A 19368-nucleotide genomic window follows, 5' to 3' on the forward strand; every position below is an offset into this window, starting at 1 on the left:
GATCAGAAACCGACCCGACCCAAAACAGTAAGATGTTGGGTTGGGTTTGGGAAGCATGTTTTCAAATCTGACCCAACCCAACCCGCACTAAATTCTGTGTTGGGTTCAACTTCAGGCACTGTTTTCCAACCCAAACCCAACCCAGTTTCATCCCTATCACCAGGAAAAATTACTTTTCACTTGACTACAGGCAAATCAGCCTAAGTCCAATGAGCTACCCACCAGTTGCACAGTTGGCCACATGGACAGCCCCCTGTAGAAAACAAAAGGGCCATTGCGGTTAGTTGTGGGGTTGCATCAGAGATCTAAAAAAGCAAAAGCCATTTTTGCTTCATATCACCTGATGTCTGGTGACAACTTGTTTCTCCTGGTGTGCAGACTGGGTTGAATACAAGGCAGAGAGGTGTTCTACTTTTTTGACTGGTCCTACAAAGCAAGTTTTTTAGGAAGTGCTGTTTGCAGATTACAGAAAGAAGGTTGTATTTTCCAAATTTTATGACATATGTTGTTATGATTCTACATAGATGTCTCAACTCTGAGGATGAATTCATTTGATAATATGTAGATATGGGATCGCCTTGTTCAATCATAAGACATTTTGCTTGGTTTATGCAGATCAGCTTGCAATGAAGAGGTTTATTTGATCTAAAGAAGCCAATGGTAAAAGAGTTTGATTGATCTAGAGCAGCTGATGATAAAACACCTTGATTAATCTTGAGAAGCTGATGATAAAACAGTCTGATTGATTATAAGCAGCCAATATCAAGAAATAATTCTGATGGAGGACTTCCCATCAACTTTCAATAAATCTCAAATTTCAAATTTTGCAGGGAGATCTGAAATCTGGAACTCTGGATCACTTTGGGGACCTTTGGGGACCTAGATTTCCCAGCAAAATCTGAAATATGTGGGTTCAGATCTGACTTTCCAAATCAACAGGGAGTCCTCCAATCTTTGTGTTCAGCTGCCAAGGAATTGGTAAGACCCTTCAAAGCTCTACAGTAAGTGCACTGTGCAGCTTGTCTTCTATTTGCACTTTTTCACTTTTGACAGTGACACTTAACCTATCTCACTATTGATTAAAATTTCCACTCTCAGAAGTGAAATTTTCACCACACGTGTATGGAGCAAAAATATTCATCATATTCACTAACATTTAAGTCAACCCCAAAAAACACATCAAATGAGAAAATCTTCACCTAATATTGGTTCAAATAGTGTCCAGAAAGCCATTGAAATATTTGAATCATATCTGCCCAATTCCTTTCCTTCAGACGTGTACATGGAGTTGATAAAACCAGGCCTCAGCCAAGTTTAGATGCTTGTGCAGCTTTCTCAAGAGTGAGGAAACGATTCAATAGTGCTCCAATACAGATGAGGTTAGATCAGAGGCTCCAATGAGCTTTCAGAAATTGAACTTCCAAGGCTCACAGTTGGCAGTTCTGAATCTGATGGAGATAATCCTTCTTTCTTGAGTTAGATAAATTCATTGACAATTCTGAATTCTGGTATAGAATTACAGTACTTTCCCTTCATCAGTTAAACTCCAAGTCCAAGCCGTCTACGCTTTTTCTCTTCCGCACACTTTTCCGGATAAATCTTTGCCGCAGCGCAGTGCTTATGAACAAGATTGATCCGTAGACCCTCGTGGTCCCTACTGTTAGGGTAGGTTTTCACTAGGGTCGGTGTCTGGGTCTCGGTGGAGAGACTCACCTAAAACCTTGTTGGTTATTAGGTCACTGTGATGAGCCCCGGCCTATAGAAGTGGCTGGGCACTGGTGACTGGTGAGTTTCCCTCCTTCCTGGAGGCGGAGAGAAATAGGTGCCTCTGGCAAGCGGAGAAGGTGAGGGCTAGCGCTAAACCCGTGCCGACCCCCCCTCTCCGCGGTGTCCCCTTCCCTTGAAGAAAGTAGGGTGGGTGGGAGGTCCGAAAGAAACTGCGTTGAGTGCGAGAGAAAACTGTGAGCGGAGACGCGATGATAGCAAGGTGTGGATGTCGAAGTGAGGGATAGGTCACGGTGGAGGGCTCAGGTGATGCGAGGGAGCTCTTGGGATCTTAAGAGAAAACAAAGATCCAACCTGCTACGCTCGGTCCCTAAGCTGTCCTAAAACCTCCCTGAGCCCCCGGTCCAGTCCAGTTCCACACGCTCGCGTGCTTGGACCTTGCTGACCTCCCCTGACGGTCCGATCCGCTCCAATCCAAGCCGTCTACGCTTTTTCTCTTCCGCACACTTTTCCGGATAAATCTTTGCCGCAGCGCAGTGCTTATGAGCAAGATTGATCCGTAGACCCTCGTGGTCCCTACTGTTAGGGTAGGTTTTCACTAGGGTCGGTGTCTGGGTCTTGGTGGAGAGACTCACCTAAAACCTTGTTGGTTATTAGGTCACTGTGATGAGCCCCGGCCTATAGAAGTGGCTGGGCACTGGTGACTGGTGAGTTTCCCTCCTTCCTGGAGGCGGAGAGAAATAGGTGCCTCTGGCAAGCGGAGAAGGTGAGGGCTAGCGCTAAACCCGTGCCGACCCCCCCTCTCCGCGGTGTCCCCTTCCCTTGAAGAAAGTAGGGTGGGTGGGAGGTCCGAAAGAAACTGCGTTGAGTGCGAGAGAAAACTGTGAGCGGAGACGCGATGATAGCAAGGTGTGGATGTCGAAGTGAGGGATAGGTCACGGTGGAGGGCTCAGGTGATGCGAGGGAGCTCTTGGGATCTTAAGAGAAAACAAAGATCCAACCTGCTACGCTCGGTCCCTAAGCTGTCCTAAAACCTCCCTGAGCCCCCGGTCCAGTCCAGTTCCACACGCTCGCGTGCTTGGACCTTGCTGACCTCCCCTGACGGTCCGATCCGCTCCAATCCAAGCCGTCTACGCTTTTTCTCTTCCGCACACTTTTCCGGATAAATCTTTGCCGCAGCGCAGTGCTTATGAGCAAGATTGATCCGTAGACCCTCGTGGTCCCTACTGTTAGGGTAGGTTTTCACTAGGGTCGGTGTCTGGGTCTTGGTGGAGAGACTCACCTAAAACCTTGTTGGTTATTAGGTCACCGTGATGAGCCCCGGCCTATAGAAGTGGCTGGGCACTGGTGACTGGTGAGTTTCCCTCCTTCCTGGAGGCGGAGAGAAATAGGTGCCTCTGGCAAGCGGAGAAGGTGAGGGCTAGCGCTAAACCCACAACTCAGGGAGAAGCCTGAGCCTGAGCGAGACCCCCAACTTCTACCTAATTGATCTCTCACGTCCCCCAAAACCCAACCAGAAACACAATCAAGAGAGCGTAGCTTAATAAACCAAAACAAGCGAACACAAATTGTGTCGCAAATGGTCCTTTCATACGTGTACAAAGGAGGACAGTCCCTCGAAACAATACCAAAGGTAAGAGCCATCTGCACACACCGCCAATGCCGCGCCGAAAAAATAGCCTGATAAACCCCCTAGACGGTGAAGATTACCTGGGACAACACGTCCTGCAAGTCAGCGGGTACATCTATTATGATTTGATGTCGTACTTCTTGTCCCGACCGGATGCCGCGTGACAGCGCGTCTGCTTTGTTGTCTTTTGACGAAACTCTCTTGGCCACAAGGTCGACGCCTTCCTCCAACAGGATATCTTGTATTCGCATCCATTCGGTGTTTGCTTGCACGTCCCTGGATTTCTTGTTGTTGATACCGTTCTCCGTTGTCGTGTTGTCGGTCCATACGACCAAAGTTTTGCCTTTTTGTTGACGCAATTTCAAAATCATTAAGAGGCCCAAACGGATCGCCACTGTTTCCAAATAGGATATCCGCCGTGGGTCCTCTCGCGGATTGCACAACTTAAACTGCGCCCAATTTTTTCCAACAAGGACACCTATTCCGAATGAAGTGGACGCGTCTCCCACCCAGCCGACATCAACTGGGGGGCCGTAGCTGATAATCCTTGTTTCCTCAAAATTGTTTAGGGTTTCTAACCAAAATTCCAAATCCAAAATCGCATCCGGAGGTGTGTGTCGTGCAGTTTTCCTATGTTGCCAGGACATCAGCCATTGATAAATCGAGTTTAAGCGGCATTTCAAATGTGGCAAAAGGTATGAAACGTGGTTCAATCTACCGGCTAGAACCTCCACTTCTTCGTAATGAAATTTCTCTCCCTTCTTCAGAAACGGGATTATCTGATTTATTCTCTGTTCTAGCTTGCCATCCGGTAATCAAACGGTCTTCTTTATTCCGTTCCATATGAATCCGATGAACTTTTGTTCTTCGGAAAAATTTGAGAACTTCTTGTCGTTTGTTAAAACTCCTAAATCTAAAGAAAACTTGACTATGTCTTGCATGTCCACACTCTCGCCTTTAAGTCGGACAAAGAGGTTGTCGTCGACCCACCTAAAGACATTAACAAGCTTGAAATGGCTCTTCATTATCAACTTCCAAGCGTCTGCCGGTCAACCAAAGGAACCACAACCCGCAACGCCTCCAAAGGTGATACGAGTATCCAGCAGAAAATTACCGTCGAAATCCTTCACTAAGAGATATTTCCATTGATCCATCCTCGTAGGGATCTGCCGATATGCTTTTTCCCAATCGAATAAAGCTAGTTCCAATTCGCGGTCATCAGATGCGAAGAACTTCGAGACCACTTTAAAATCATCCCACGTTGTATCGAAATCCCTTTTATTAACGAAGGAATTCACTGATCTGATTGTAATATCATTCCGCGGGAACAACAAGTCATTGATTGGTCGAATGACTCCATCGTTATTCACCACCGCGCCCAGAGGATTTGATCTGAAAAAACCGAATTTGGATGCCACTTCTTCGCGAGAGAACGGACCGAACATCCGATGTGCCTTCAGCTCCTTCCTTATTGACTCTTCTATTTGAGCCTTTGCCAAAAGAGATGACTTGTGATTATCCGGTGTAAAAAACTCCAAATCCCCCAGTTGGTGTTCTGGGATACCTTGATCGAAGCCGTTCTCAAAACCCAACAACACGTCTTCATACTCCGGCAGGAGACTGTGTTCCGTTAACGCTTTACTCCAATTAACCAAATTCATCTCACATCTTACCTTCACTGGCCAAGAATCAGAATTCTCACACTCGACCTCACTAGAATCATCAATTTGCATCGTTATTAAATTCCTCTTTCTGTTGTTATTGATTACACCAACAAGGAAAAAAAAAAATTCACAAGTGAAAAATAATGAGAAACAATTTCAGGATTCACGAAAACAATAAAGGGAATGATGACTTTTGACAGTGAACTAAGACTGATCAATAACAACTGAAAATTGTATTCCTCTACATTGGGAAAAGATTCAAACGGAGACAAGCCTACTGAGTGTCTTTCTCTTTTGCGTTCGACTTTGTGTTATCCTTCTTGTTCGATTGCCTAGCAAAACCGAGATCTCTGCCATAACCGCCTCGGTCACGATTAAAACCGCCACGATAATAGCCACTGGAACTTTTGCCAAAACCACCACAGTAATAACCACCGGATTCTTCATCATGACCATGGTGTCTGTACCCATGTTCGGAAAGATCTCTATTCTTTCTACCGTAACCATTGTCTTGATGGTACTCCGGATGGTTTTGATAGTCTGAATGCCTCCTTTCTTGTCCGAAACGCTCTCCTTGACCCCTGAAGCCGCCGCGTCCCCTAGTAGCGCCTCGATTATTGTATCTGCCGGTCGAGTCTTCATAGGCCTTAGATCTTGATTCTCTCGGTTTACCCGTCTTCGGATCCCAACCAAATTTTTTCCCACCATAAGCGTAGGGGTTATCGGTAAATTCAAGTTCGTCCAAAGATTTCGTTATGTTGTACGCCCAAACTCACACATCTTCTCTAAATATTGATATGTCAACAGCTGAAACTACCCCTTCATTTACCGGTACTTGATAAGAAAAGGCGTTTTGTCTTATGATCAAATCATATCTGAAACCCGTCAAGAACTTGTATTCTTCTATGATTGCGTCGACATTTGCCTTGTGCTGAAGAATCCAATCCGCAAAGTCAGGAAAGTTGTACATGTTGCGATATGTGACATGGAAATTCCTATGATTAGAAGTCCACTTCACGAAAGATTGAGTCCACTCGTTCGGGTATTCGAAGCCCGTATAATTCCCATCTTTTTCATCTGATCTTGACCTCTTATTTGTATGAGCTTGAATAGCATCTTCCTGCCAATCCTTGCCGAAAATCGTCAAAGGAAGAGGACCACGAAATTCTCTAATATTCTTATCGAAATAAGGGGTGAAACCCACATCAAAGTGTCTCGGAATTGATCCTTTGATGAACACAATGGTCGTCTTTTCAGCTGATCTCTTTGCTACGTTGATTGCAGGGATTACGGCATCTGACGACTTTGCTCTCAATATGTCCGGTTTCGCCAAAGGGGGAGCTAGGGATCCCGTCATCGGAGTGACTTCAATCGAACTCAATTTAGTATATAAACCCATGAAGAATTCGGTGTTCTCTGCATCATTGTTGCTGACAGCTTCCGTAACCTTTTCCCATAAACGTTCCTTTTGAGATTTCTTCGGTTTATCAGCATTAGAAACCAACACCGTTGGTACGCTCGTAGAATTGGGTTCTTTCACGGCCATAGGCGCTTGTTGATCGTGAACGACGATTAAATCAGTCGGATCTGGCACCTGGGGAACCTTCGATAAGAGAGCCTTATATCTCGCAGCTATCGCTCCCGTCTCGTTCCCGGTCTCCTCGACGGGGCCTGGCACTTCTATAATCAACAGATTTTGATGAAGGCATGATGATTAATATCAACACTTCTCAACTCGAAGGTACATCTTATTTCGGTAGTCATGTTACATGCCTATCTCAGCCACTTAGAGATGCTAACCTTTAAAGGCCTCACTATCGTCACTCTCGCTACCATCTGGCACGAGTTCCGGCCCTCCTTGAACCTTTCGTGTACCTACCCGAATTTCCCATCATGAAGATAAATGCGACGAGATTAGTAGGCCATCAACTTAGGCATTAATCTTCTAAAAAACCAGAACTGACTACTTGAGTTCGGTGTTAATGAGTTATCTTCGGTGCGTATCGCGTCATCCGATGCTTGTTGTTCGTTTAACAAGGTACCACCTTGAGGCATATCGCCTTGCGATAGTGCATTCTTCGCCAATCTACGTGTCGCTCTTTTGACCATCTCCTCAACCATCTTGAATATAAAGATTTCTGTGTTTTTAAACTTCGCTGTCGATGTCGAATGAGTTCGACGGTTTAAAATGAGAATGAGTTTGATAGTCTAAACCGAAAGAAACTGCGTTGAGTGCGAGAGAAAACTGTGAGCGGAGACGCGATGATAGCAAGGTGTGGATGTCGAAGTGAGGGATAGGTCACGGTGGAGGGCTCAGGTGATGCGAGGGAGCTCTTGGGATCTTAAGAGAAAACAAAGATCCAACCTGCTACGCTCGGTCCCTAAGCTGTCCTAAAACCTCCCTGAGCCCCCGGTCCAGTCCAGTTCCACACGCTCGCGTGCTTGGACCTTGCTGACCTCCCCTGACGGTCCGATCCGCTCCAAAGATATTAGCACACACTATCTGGATCCCAAGTAAGAAGATGATTAATAAATGTTGAAATGGTTGGCTTTTCCGCTGCACTCCTATTCAAATCAAGTACAGCAGGAGTTGAGACTATAATTAGATCTGACAACAGTGATGGAATCTGCCAATGGTAAACAAGGGATGGCTCCTGAGAGTGGAGGACTTCCTGTCAATCTGGGAACTCAGATTTTTCCAGATTTTGCGGGGAAATCTGGGCTTGATTGTCCCAAATCCCAGATCTGCCTAGATTTCCCTGCAAAATCTGGGAAAATCTGGGTTTCCAGATTGGCAGGAAGTCAGTCAAGACATCAAGCAGATCTTCCCAGGTCCCAAGTAGGGCACACAAATTGGCTAGGGATACATGCTAAAGGCGAGTTTCTTGTGTTGGAACTCCAGCCAACAATTTAAAACACATCACAACACCGCCCATAATTATTGGAAAAACACAGTTAAGACACTCAAAAACAAAAACAAGTGGATTAATCAAAAGAGACAGAAGGTATGGATGGCGGGCTGCAAAGGAGACCAGAGGAGGCCTAACAGTTGATCTAAAGAGGGTTATGGTAGAACAGTATTTTTTTCTGTGTTTCTTTTTCACATTATGAGGGAACAAAATTTAACCGCCAGATATGTTTTTTTTTCTTTCTTCCTTCTAGTAGGACTCAAGAGCACACGAGGGAGGATGATGTTGCCATTCGCTAGTGATAGAGAACCCAGATCCTACGAGGACAAAAAAAAAACAGAATGAATACCCAGCTGTCTACGAGACACGAGTAAGGCGTCGATGATTAAACATTTATCATGAGGTTGCATTTCAAAACAAGTTACATAACCCGCATAAACATGTGATAAAACGATGTAATAAAGCGGGAACGAGGATGACAAGAAGAAAGATTGGAACCAACTTTTGGCTCCCTTCACCCAGACTCGAGCTTCATGAGAGATGGAAGGAATCAGCACCCTCTTTTATGGCGATGGTCAGTTTTTCAGCAGCCACGTCTTGACTCGAATACTCGGGAAGTTTAAGGTACTAAAGTAACGGATTCAACGGTATCCAAACATCAGCATATCTGGGATCCTTGCCGGTTTCCGAACCTAGCTACTTACATTAACGCATGTCATGACGGATGGGAGATATTCATCAGGGGAGTGCCCTGGTTCAGCGGCCTTGCGGACTACCGTTAAAGCGGGGTGCAAGCCACGGAAACCGCCGATCGGCAGTTTGGGTGCGCCTGATGAAGTGTAGATACAACGAGCCCAAGAAGGTCAGTATCGATAGCGCTCGAGTCGACCCAATCTTTGACTTACCGGTGATGAACTGCAGGAATTGGCGACGCGACGGAACGTCGTATGATGACATGATGTTGATCAAACCTCGTATAGCGGCCGAATCCATGTTGTAACCATGATCAGCTCGCATAGCAGATGTCAAAGCTTAATCGGAAAAACATGGGTGAATAAAAAGTCAGCAACAGGTATGACAAACATCGCGAGTCGGAAGACGGATATAACGTACCTTCGATTGACCAATCTTCTGACTCAGCGTTACCAAAGATGTTGACGATTTCGTCGGGCGTGAAGCTTTTGAGATCTCGGATCGGGAACACCATCGAGAAGCCTGCCTTGAACATTTCAATCTGGCGAGTAACGCCTTTTGACAAGGTCCAGTAAATCACCAACTCGATGAACTCTTCGATGTTGTCGATTGTGACCAAGGTTTCCGAACTATCGGGTTTCATCTCCACGTCATATCCAGGAAGAATGAACTCTAGGGCTAGATCCTCGACTGTAGCGTCATCGATCCGGATTTGCTGAATGGCTTCGCGGGCTTCGGTTTCGGAACGACTGGCATCAGCTTCGATGGCATGTTTTGCGATCACATATTTGTTCAAATGCTCCAATGAAGCTGCCAACGATTTATCAACTAATCCGACACTGGCGATGGTGAGTGGTAGTGGATAATCCAATACCAGGCGAGCGAAGCTTCGACTGAGAGAAATGTCGACGATTCTTGAGTCCATCAACGCTTTGGCCATGAATTGACCGAGTACCTTAAACTTCCTGAGCCGCTCGATACCTCTATCGCTTTCTGCTGTCCGATCGTCCATAGGGGACGGGAATAAACCAGTCCGACTGAAAACATGTAACGCTTGGGAGTCGCTCTCATGGTCCCGCCACATTTGGTATTGTCTTTCGGCAAAAGCTTTCGAAGCTAACGAAAAAAACTCCAGAGTGGGTCTACAAACAACACAGCGATCAGCATTCGCGGATCACTTCAGACGAAAGTAACGGTCACTTACCCCAACCCGGTTCCCACTTCATCAAAGTACTCGACCTCAAGCATTGCACGACAGGAGGAATATAGCTCGAAGACCTTGATAAGCGACTCCAGAATCTTTTGCCGGCTAATCCTCACTTTTTGCCTTTGAAGTCTTCCTAGAAGACCCAAATTCTCGTCCCTGCGCGAACTATCGGACCGAGCCTGACCGACCCATTTTTGTATCAGACGCTACGGGATCAAGGAGGATTGCGAGTTAGTGATTCCGCTGATCAGCCTACAGCTTAGACGAAAAACCGCAGCTCACCGCATAGCCAAACGATGTGCTTTGCAAAAATGAAAACCTACAGGAGTGTCAAATGGGATAGAAGAATCAGCAACTATCTTGTACAGAAAAAATGACGCTTGGAAATCTTACCTTGTTTCAAATGGAAACAAAAATGGAAACTGTTGTGGCAGTTCGCAAGCCCAATCCGGCAGGCATGCACTTGCCACAATCATCGGCTCTTCCAATTGCCGATTAAGCTTAGCGGTCAGCTTGTTGTTGATGAATACGCTTTCGGCAAATGCTAGACTGCTTTCCGCTTGATCCGACGAGTTTCTGAGTTCATGCCAATCCAAGTTCAAGCCGTGCAAGGCACGCAAGAGTCTCAAGATTGAGGCTTGTTTAGAGCCTTCGAGGATGGAAGCTGGCAATTGACCCTCTTCACGGGACTCGGGGTCGACCGAGGACGCATCTTCATTTGAAGTCGGTACCGGTCCATCGACCTTCCGAAATGTGACTGTATACACGTTTGTCCACATGTTACGACTCTGGAGACCAGTTCGAGACTCGTGGGCGTATACGGCGCCATACACCGTCGTATCGAGTGGGATAGATTGACCGTCGAGGCTGAAAGCTAGGTGCCAATCTTTTGGCTCGGCCTTTACAGCAGCCGCATAAGAGGGTTTGGATGACCGACTGCCGCCTCCACTGGCGGCTAGCCCGGCGAGGGAACTGCTGGAGTGTTTTCGGAGTGAAGAACCCGGACGACTGCCGAGCGGGGTGGCAATGCGAGTACCATGGGGTGTATGCGCCTCCATTTTCGAGCCGTCTTGAGCAGGTTGGACGTTGACGGGAGGCTCATCAACATTTGATGGACGGGAGCTCATCTCTTGATCGATTGGACTTCCTTCAGTGCGCTGTTCGTCATCTACTTCCATTTGATCACGCCGAGGAGTGTCTAACTCCATCGAATTCGCAGGTGCAGATGAGGAGAGGACGGCTGAGGAAGATGCCTTGGTCGGAGGCGCATCCGCCGCTTCTCGGTTGAGATCCTCCGCAGTCAACCCTCGACCGCTGAGGCGCGAGCTCCGTCGCGGGGCGTGATTGCTTGGAGGAGCTTCAGGGGCGGCGGCCGGAAGCGATGGGGATTGACTTGATTCCGCAGCTTCTGCCCTTGATGTGAGGGTGAATCCAGAATCTTCGAGGTGAGGGCCGGGGCTAGAGGAGGATGAGGAGGAGGCAGGGAGACCAGCGACGGCCGCGAATGCAGCCAGCATACCCGAAAGCCTACTTGTCGAGGATCCTGAGGGCCGGCCAAGTCGTTCGTCATCCTGTGCTTTGATGATTCGGGGGCGGAGATAATCGTTGAAAGCCTGAAAGGTAGCGATGGCGTGGATTGAGACGACCACATTGGCGCAATTCTTGGGGACGTCGGTACCCTCAGCAGCCACGAGACGAATCTTGAGTTGTCTAGCTAGCATGGAAGCGGTGCTGCGGCGTGAATCTAGACGACAAAAGGATTTGAATCAAGTTAGCAAACATGGTCATGGAATTGAACTTAAAACAATATCTCACCATCTGGAGTACTTGCAACAGCTGTAAGGACTTCGAAGCCTTCTAGGCGGCCCAATGATTCTTGAAGGCGCTTGACCAACGGAACGAACGCGGGAGTCTCTTCAGAAGAGGAAAAAAAGGTTTCTGAAAGTATCTCGGACCGGACGCTAAGTGGCGCTGTGTTATAGAAAGAAATAATGGTCAAAAATTTAGCCATCACACCCATTCATCACCTGATTGACGCAAAGAAGTAGCTCACGTCCAAATGAACGCGACTCGGTGGCAAATCGCAAGAGTCCTTCGACTAGACCACTTTCCAGCAGTTCAAAACTAGTGACGGGGTCGTTTTCGCGGCTGAAGAGGGCTGCCAGCTTGAGAAGCGAGGATTTGGCTTCATCGGCAGTTTCGACCGTTCCAAGTGCATCGACCACGGCTCGGATATTGTCCAAGATGTCTTGGGCTTTGGTTGAAGCTGTTGTTTCGGCCATCACCCACTTCGCTTTCAAGTGCCGGGCGCGGTAGATAAGTTGATCCTTCGTGCTTGTTGAGCTTGAAGAGGTTGATGAGCTCGAGAAAGGATGGATGCTACTGCTGCTTTGACGACCAAGCGAAGATGGAACTTGAAGGAGCTCTTCGTCGAGTAAGTTCGACGTTGCAGACATGTGTGATTCTGATCGTGATCCTCCAGCGCCGACATTGGATATTCTGGTCTTGATGGAAGAATGCGAGCCCGATGGAGTTGATTCGGCAAGACGGTTGACTTCATGCATCACGCCTTCTCGGCGGAATATGAAGTTGTAATCATCTGGCAACTTGGCCAAGAGGAGGTCGACCATCTGAAGGGCATACATGACAAGTGAATTCTGATCACGATTGGCGAGGATCGATGCCAGGAAGCTAGCCAAGGGGATGGGCCTCAGGGTTCGGGTGAGATATTCGGCTTTGCTGAAGTAAGCGATCTTGAGGACAGCAACGAGCGCTTTGAGCCGGATTGTGTAGCTGACGCTGGCACCGTAGACTTCCAACAGAGTCGGAAGCAAGAGTGCGTTGAAGCGCCGGACGACCTGTTCGCGTGAGGTTGATTGGAGAAGTTCGATTCGATGGGCAATGGCCGCTTCTTTGCTGGACTCCTTGTTTTGTGATGAGGAGCTGTAGGCTAGGGCGGCTAGTGCCCTCGCTGAAATTTCGGGCTTGACGTCTTCGTCCATCGCGGATCGTAGACCAGGAAGAGAATTGGTAGTTTCGTTGAGTGGCGCCGGAGCCTCCGGAACGCTGTTCGAGCTGCCTTCTTCGTCTTTCATAGCAACATTTTCCTGCTGGACTATCGGTTTTTTGGCCAGCTTTGAATCAAAAATACCAGCTAAAAAATAAAATAAAAGATAAATCAGCGGGAAAGAAGTATGACAGTGATTATTTCAACGTTAAACAATGAGCTTACTTTTTGGGAGAGGGGGTAGAACTTCAACGACAAGATCGATCGCTTGTTGAATTTGACTAAGGAAACGGCGAAATCTTAATCAGTTCAACAGCTGTGCAAGGGCACTAAGGACGAAAATGTCATTCGAGCGTTTGGGAGAAGAAACCTACTTCCGATCTTTACGCATCAAAGCTTGGGTGATAACCGAGGAGTTGCTTGTCAGCTCGAGAGCAAGATCGTGTTCGTCGGGAATCTCCGGAGGAGTTTGTCCAACCAAAATGCCATAGACGGTATCGGCAAGCCCAGCATCCAAGAGGTTGGTCGCAACTTCCGGACTACTCCTGCCGATGTTGGTGAACGATTTGAGGATTGCCGAGAAGATGTTGTCGCTGATCTTGGTTCCGCCCACTGGCGACAGGAGAGCAGTCAGAGACGATAAGACATCCGGCGTTAACAGTTGCTGGAGCTTATCGGGATGATGCCGGTAAGAGTCGGTGACGCGGGTGATGGCAAGAACGGCTTGTTCGGAAACTCTTTGATCTGAGTACGATAAAATGTTGCGCAAGATCGGGAATACATCTCTGACCATTTCGAAACTTTCGCTAGATATCGAGCTGCAGCAGTTGGCAGCTGCTGTGACGGCCGTACGTTGGACATTTGTAGAGAAAAAGTCGAGATACTGCAGGAGTGCAGTCAGCCCCCCTTCGCGAACGATCGATGAGGGCAACTCTTCAGAGATTTTCTCAAGGGTCTGTGGGAGGCAAAAGAAAGGGGAGTGAGTAGAAGGGAAAATTTGGTAAGATATCCGGGGGGGAAAGAATCAACTGACACTTAGAGACTGTTCTGCCAAGTCGATGAAATTTATTTCCAAGAGTTTTGCGCACAGAACTGGCACGGCGCCATGATGAACAACTGTGTGTGCACTCCCGGGCAGCGCCTCCATCAAGTTGGCCAAACAGCGTGAGGCAAGTAACATTTGTTCGACTTCAGTTCCCGAGCTAGGATGATTGTACGAACTTGAGCCACTGCTGGTGGCTGTGAGGGCGGCGACCAGGGCAACTTCGTCTTCTTCATCTTCGGATCCATGGTGGTCGCTTTCTCCGCGCAGGATGGCCACGAGCTCGCGGGCAAAGGAGTCTGTTTGGAAGTAGCCAGCTAGAGTATCCTCGGTGCTGACGGCCAATATTTCGGCGAGCTCTTGCAAGGCTGCCAATCGACTGGTGGATGATCCGGAGCCTCGAGCTTTGAGGGATTGGAGAATGTTTTTGAGACGGTGGGTGAACCCGGCCATAATGCCACCTAAGCCACGCAGGCCGCTGATACCCATGGCATCCAATCCGGCGAGAGCGCCTGTAAGGAGAGGGTCAGTAACGGCTGGGAGGTTGCGAGAAGGGAGAGCGGGGAGTTTTCCGGCTCACCACCGCTACCTCCACCGACCCCACGAGCAGTGGTAGACGCACGGTCAAATCCAAAGAGAGCCTCGCTTGCACGCAGTGCGGCCATCTCACTCTCGTCCATGTCGTCGTCGTCGTCTTCATCGTGTAAGGAGGCGTGTTCAGGATCGATATCATCGCCAAAGTCATCATGTTCCCCGCCGTGATCGTCAGCGAGATCGGGATCATCTGCATCGCTGTTGCTCGGACTGTCTTGTTCGTCTTGTGAATCATCATTGGCTCCATGGTCGGAGGTAGAGAGGGCAGAGGTATGATCAGTGCCGTCGTTTCCGGGTCGATCGGATGAGATGGAGTGTTGAACGTTCATTTCGACGTCTTGCTCGGATGACTTGGCAGTAGCGGGTGCCGAGGTTGGGTTGGAGGTGGAAGCCAGTGGGGCGGAGTGAGTGGATGAGTTGGCCTTCTCCTTGAGATTTCCAGCGCTGATGACTGCTTTGGTAGATCGGGGTTTCCTGGGCATAGCTGTTGTAGACTTGGGAGAGGAAGACGCCCGAAGACGGGAGTCGGTCTTGTTATTAGATCGATCCACGGCGGCAGTGGCAGAGCTGGAGCTGACGACACGAGATGCTTGAGAGGGGTGACGATGTCTGAGGTTATAATTGGATGAGGATCGGGTGTTGCTGGTGGTGGTGGTGTTGTTGTTGGTGGTGGTGGTGGTGGTGGATGAGGATTCAGTATCGGGCTTGACTCCTCGAAGACGCTTGTTGGATGGCTTGGGCGTGGGCTCGGGAAAGGCGGGGGAAGGTGAAGCAGAGCGAGCCCGACGTTTGCCAGATGCACGGGTGCTGGAGGGGAGAGAGAGAGAGAAAGAGGTAGGTAGGAATTCGAGGTCAGTCAAGTCAGCTCAGGGAGGGGAGGACTAGGTGGAGATCCAATTAGGGAAGTGCGCTAGAGGACGGCGAGGGGGAAGGGGGAGAGTGGCTATCGGACAGATGGGATGAGAAAGAGCCAGAGAGGCAAAGCGAACACACGTTAACGTTGAGTTCGCCACCGCAGCGGCTGCAGGAAGGGCAGCAGAGAGAACAACAAGATGAGCCAATGGTTTGACCCGAAGCAGACGGTGGTGATGGGTGTGGGTGTGGTGGAGGAGGGTGGGAAGGGAGGGGTGAGTTGGTGGTTGTTGTTGCGGTGATCGAGGTTTACAAAAGAAGGATGATGATCAGCCTGCAATCTCGAGGGGAGGAGGACTGGTCACTGTATCGAGGACTGCATGCTCTTATTTAAAGCCAACAGAGTTTGACGAAGTACTCGGGGGAATACTTGTTTTCCCCAAAAAGTGTTAAGGTGGTTTTTCCGTTCAGATTGGAGTCCAGGGCTCTTTCGGAGTCCGCCCAGCGGGGGCATGGGGACGTACAACGGACCCCTGCTGATTGGCAGGGAAGCTCTGACGTAATCGGGGCAGTGCAGCAGCCGGCCACGGATTTGTCCATTGTTCTGCCGGATAAGCAGCAGACACACATGCTATTTTTATTTATGTGTGGATATCTGGTTGACTGCTTTGGCGATCAGCGAGCCAGGTGTGATCATCAGCGAGCCGCTGCGCAGACAGCGGCGCTGGCTGATGACCAGCTATGTAGAGATCGGGATCCATACACAGTCTCCAAAGAATCGCGCCCAAGGACAAGGTGCAGGTCGATAGAGACGAGGATCATGGGGAGCTTACATATGTAGAACGGAGAGAGCGGAATCTTTTACTAACAGTCAAACGGTCCGAGCCGGTGTGCGATAGCAGTGGCGGCACCAGTCGGGCGGGGCGCTAGATCGACGAGCGGGGGAAGAGGTGATGGTCGTCAAGGGTGCGTGGCAGTCGAGCGTTGCCGGGAGCTGGCTCGGTTGAGAGCAGCGATTGTGAGAGTGGGCTCAGCGATGGATGCAGAGGCGGGAAGTTGGAGCTAGTATTGGCAGAACATCATGAGGGTTCCTGGCAGAGGGATCGGGGGTCAGCAACGGCGGAGGATGACTGGAGGTGGAAGTCAGACAACTTGGCGGTGGAGAACTGGCGCAGCCGGCCGTGGGCTTGCAGGTTTCGATAACTTGCAGAACTGGCCAGTCGCCGGAGCAGATGGCCGGATCCATCGCAGAATGTTTAACTGCATCCGAAGGAATTATATTTAAACTGAAACGACCTGCAAAATGATCACGCACGGCGTAGCCGATAAGGACGGAAGGAGCTATTGCAAACAAACCATGAACATAGCTCATCATAGCACCGATCGACAAAATATCCAGACGGAACCAGACAACCAAATCACTACATAGCTGCTCGATGGGCTCCAAACAAATCACACCAATCGGGGAAGAAGATTTCAATCACCGAGGTTAGTTACTGGTAAAAACTGACATTTAGAACTGATCAAGATGACTCATCCACATGACTAGTACGACACGAAGGCAGCTCCCATAGCTGGCCGGAAAAACTTCTTCAATTAGAAATTAACTAAGCCATGCGCAAGTCAACCCCTCGTGGGGAGCTGGAAAAAGGGTATGTTTTTCACAATTAGGATTGATGCATCCAGGAAAGGCTGGTTGCCAGTGGAAAAATATAAGGTTTCATAGTTGGCTGGCCAGGTACTGCAACTTGCATCCCCTTTCAAGCCAGAACTTGAATATTTAGAGGTGCAAAAGTGCATGGAAGCCTTGTACATACTTTGCCACTCCTACCTTCTTGGATGGATGTTCTTTTTTTTTCAATTTGGTGTTCAAGAGTTGGACCTGGCCAACTTGGGATCCCCCTACAGTTGCACAAGGCATCCCACGGTAAAGCTTTGCCCGCAAAATATATTTTGAAGCGCAGGCCAAATTACAGCTATGTACAGACAACACTTTTGAGCTTATCGGAGTATGTACAGTGGGTGAGCTTAAGTTTGAGTTTTTTTTGTTGCAGAAGCTCAGTCCACAGACCAGAATTCATTGGCATTGGCTAGAGGGGTGAAAAATAAGTTCCTCAGAATGATTATGAGATAAATAAAGGAAAATTAAAAATTGACAGCTTGCTGGGAGGAGCCCTCTTGGCAAGCTTGATATACATCTTGTGTTTTGCTGATTGGTTGGACATCAAGAGTGGAGGTGATGCTATAGTTCAAGGGTTGTTGGGCACAGCCCCAGTACTTTAATCTCCCCCCATTCTGCCATACACAGCCTGGTGGCAACAGCATTCCTGGCTGCCTGTGCCAAAGTGAAAATGATCATGATGATCTTTTTTCACAGTGTGAGGCAAAAAAATGCAATCACAGAATGCCATGATTTGTGCACAGCAAAAGTATTGAGAGTAGATTGTCTGCTCAGTTGCAGCGTACCACAATGACAATGTTAAATGCACTTAGTTTGCATCCTCTTGCATATTATGTGTGTCATCACCTCAAACTCATTTCTATGCAATGTGTACTTAGCTCACACCGGATGCAAACAGGTGACGATTTCGAGCAATCGTCATCATGGGGATTTGCACGCCGGCTCAATTGCGGGTTGGTGACACCTGCGCAACAGCTCAATCAACATGACACAAGCAAATCGTCAGCTGGCCCCGGCACAGCAACAGCTGGCATGTCGCGCGCCGTTGATTTATAGGGCAAATGAGACCCGCAGCGCCAGCCCAGTTGTCCCCTCATATTCCCGCAAGGCGATTTTATTTTGGCATGTCGCGCGGGTGTCACCAATTTGGAATCGACCCCCCGCAAAAATCCCCATGATGACGATTATTTCAAATCGTCACCTGTTTGCATGCGGTGTCAATGGTTAGAGCATCACTCATGAATGCTGAGTATGTGAGTTCGACTCTCACAGTACGCAAGGTTGTGGGTTCAATACCCACTTCACTTGGACCATACTTTTCACAAGTTCAATAAAAAGGACCATCTGTCCAATCATTTCACAAAACACATGAATATATGTATCCAGCTTGGCAAGGTAGGTCCTCCTCATGGAGAACTTGACACATTCAGCTTGCTCTGAGGACTTTTCTTTTCAAGGTGAATATTTCTTGGGTCCCCTTGCCAAGCTGGATACATGTACACATGTATCCAGCTCCCTGGGATGAGTCCTCTTGGCAAGCTGGATTCATATATATCCACCTTGGCAAGAGAGGCTAACCTGGCAAGCTGGACATATACATACCCAGCTCCTCCCAGTGTGAGGAGTTATTTTGGCCAGTGGTATACATATGTATCCAGCTTTCTGGGATGAGTCCTCTACGCAAGCTGGATACATTGTATCCAGCTGGGTAAAGGTGGTCCACCTGGCAAGCCAGAAACATATCCACCTTGCTGGGTGGACTCACCTCTTCAACCAGAGGCATTACTCCAGTCAAAGAAGTGTAAATACCCCCAACTGGAGGGATTGATTCCTCTGTTCAGAGGTGTGTACACCTGATCCTCAACCGGAGGGATTCCTCTGGCCAAAGAGGTATCTACACAAAACTTAACAAAAGTACCTCCCTGTGCTTGCAAGGTGCAAGCACCCTGCCACTTGCGGGAGTGACTTGTGCCTAATGACCTACATTTGGCTTGAGGCTGCCCAGCCAAATGGCCAAAAATGCCTTCTAACACACATATCACCACATACCCCTCTGATTTCTTTACAGCCTCTGTGTCAGACACTGAGACACTAAGTCCATGTGTCTACAATGCTTAGTACATGTCTTATAGCCTAATAGTTAAAGAGCTTTAATGATTGACTCATGTACATAAAGTCAAGAGTTCAATTCCCTGTCTTTATGTTAATTATGTACCTTTCATTTCAATGTACTATTATTATGTATTTATTACACATTTCACACTCTTTTGAGTATGTAATTAAACTTATTTCACATTGATTACATATGTGTTTATACAGAGAGAGATAATCTTATCTCTCTATGTATTTGTCCTGTTTAAGCCT

The 19368-nt window shown here is 48.2% G+C and overlaps 2 protein-coding genes across 2 annotated transcripts; both read right to left on the reverse strand.

The window, feature by feature from the left end:
- Window positions 1-2660: 2660 nt before the first annotated feature.
- Window positions 2661-14953, reverse strand: PtA15_14A490 (uncharacterized protein; the record flags this gene model as incomplete). Its single annotated transcript, XM_053163212.1, has 14 exons — window positions 2661-2702; window positions 5425-5618; window positions 6415-6699; window positions 6984-7227; window positions 8702-8757; window positions 8834-8959; window positions 9042-9763; window positions 9826-10034; window positions 10111-10147; window positions 10222-11572; window positions 11644-11799; window positions 11882-12121; window positions 12494-12581; window positions 14591-14953. The coding sequence occupies 14 exons, from the start codon at window positions 14951-14953 to the stop codon at window positions 2661-2663; spliced, it is 4113 nt and encodes a 1370-aa protein (XP_053027161.1).
- Window positions 14954-16249: 1296 nt separating this feature from the next.
- Window positions 16250-16569, reverse strand: PtA15_14A491 (uncharacterized protein; the record flags this gene model as incomplete). The annotated part of the gene is made up of 2 exons (XM_053163213.1): window positions 16250-16321; window positions 16402-16569. 2 exons carry the CDS (start codon window positions 16567-16569, stop codon window positions 16250-16252), a joined length of 240 nt encoding a protein of 79 aa, XP_053027162.1.
- Window positions 16570-19368: the final 2799 nt, after the last annotated feature.

This window comes from Puccinia triticina, chromosome 14A (genome assembly GCF_026914185.1).
Source record: "Puccinia triticina chromosome 14A, complete sequence".
NCBI lineage: Eukaryota > Fungi > Basidiomycota > Pucciniomycetes > Pucciniales > Pucciniaceae > Puccinia > Puccinia triticina.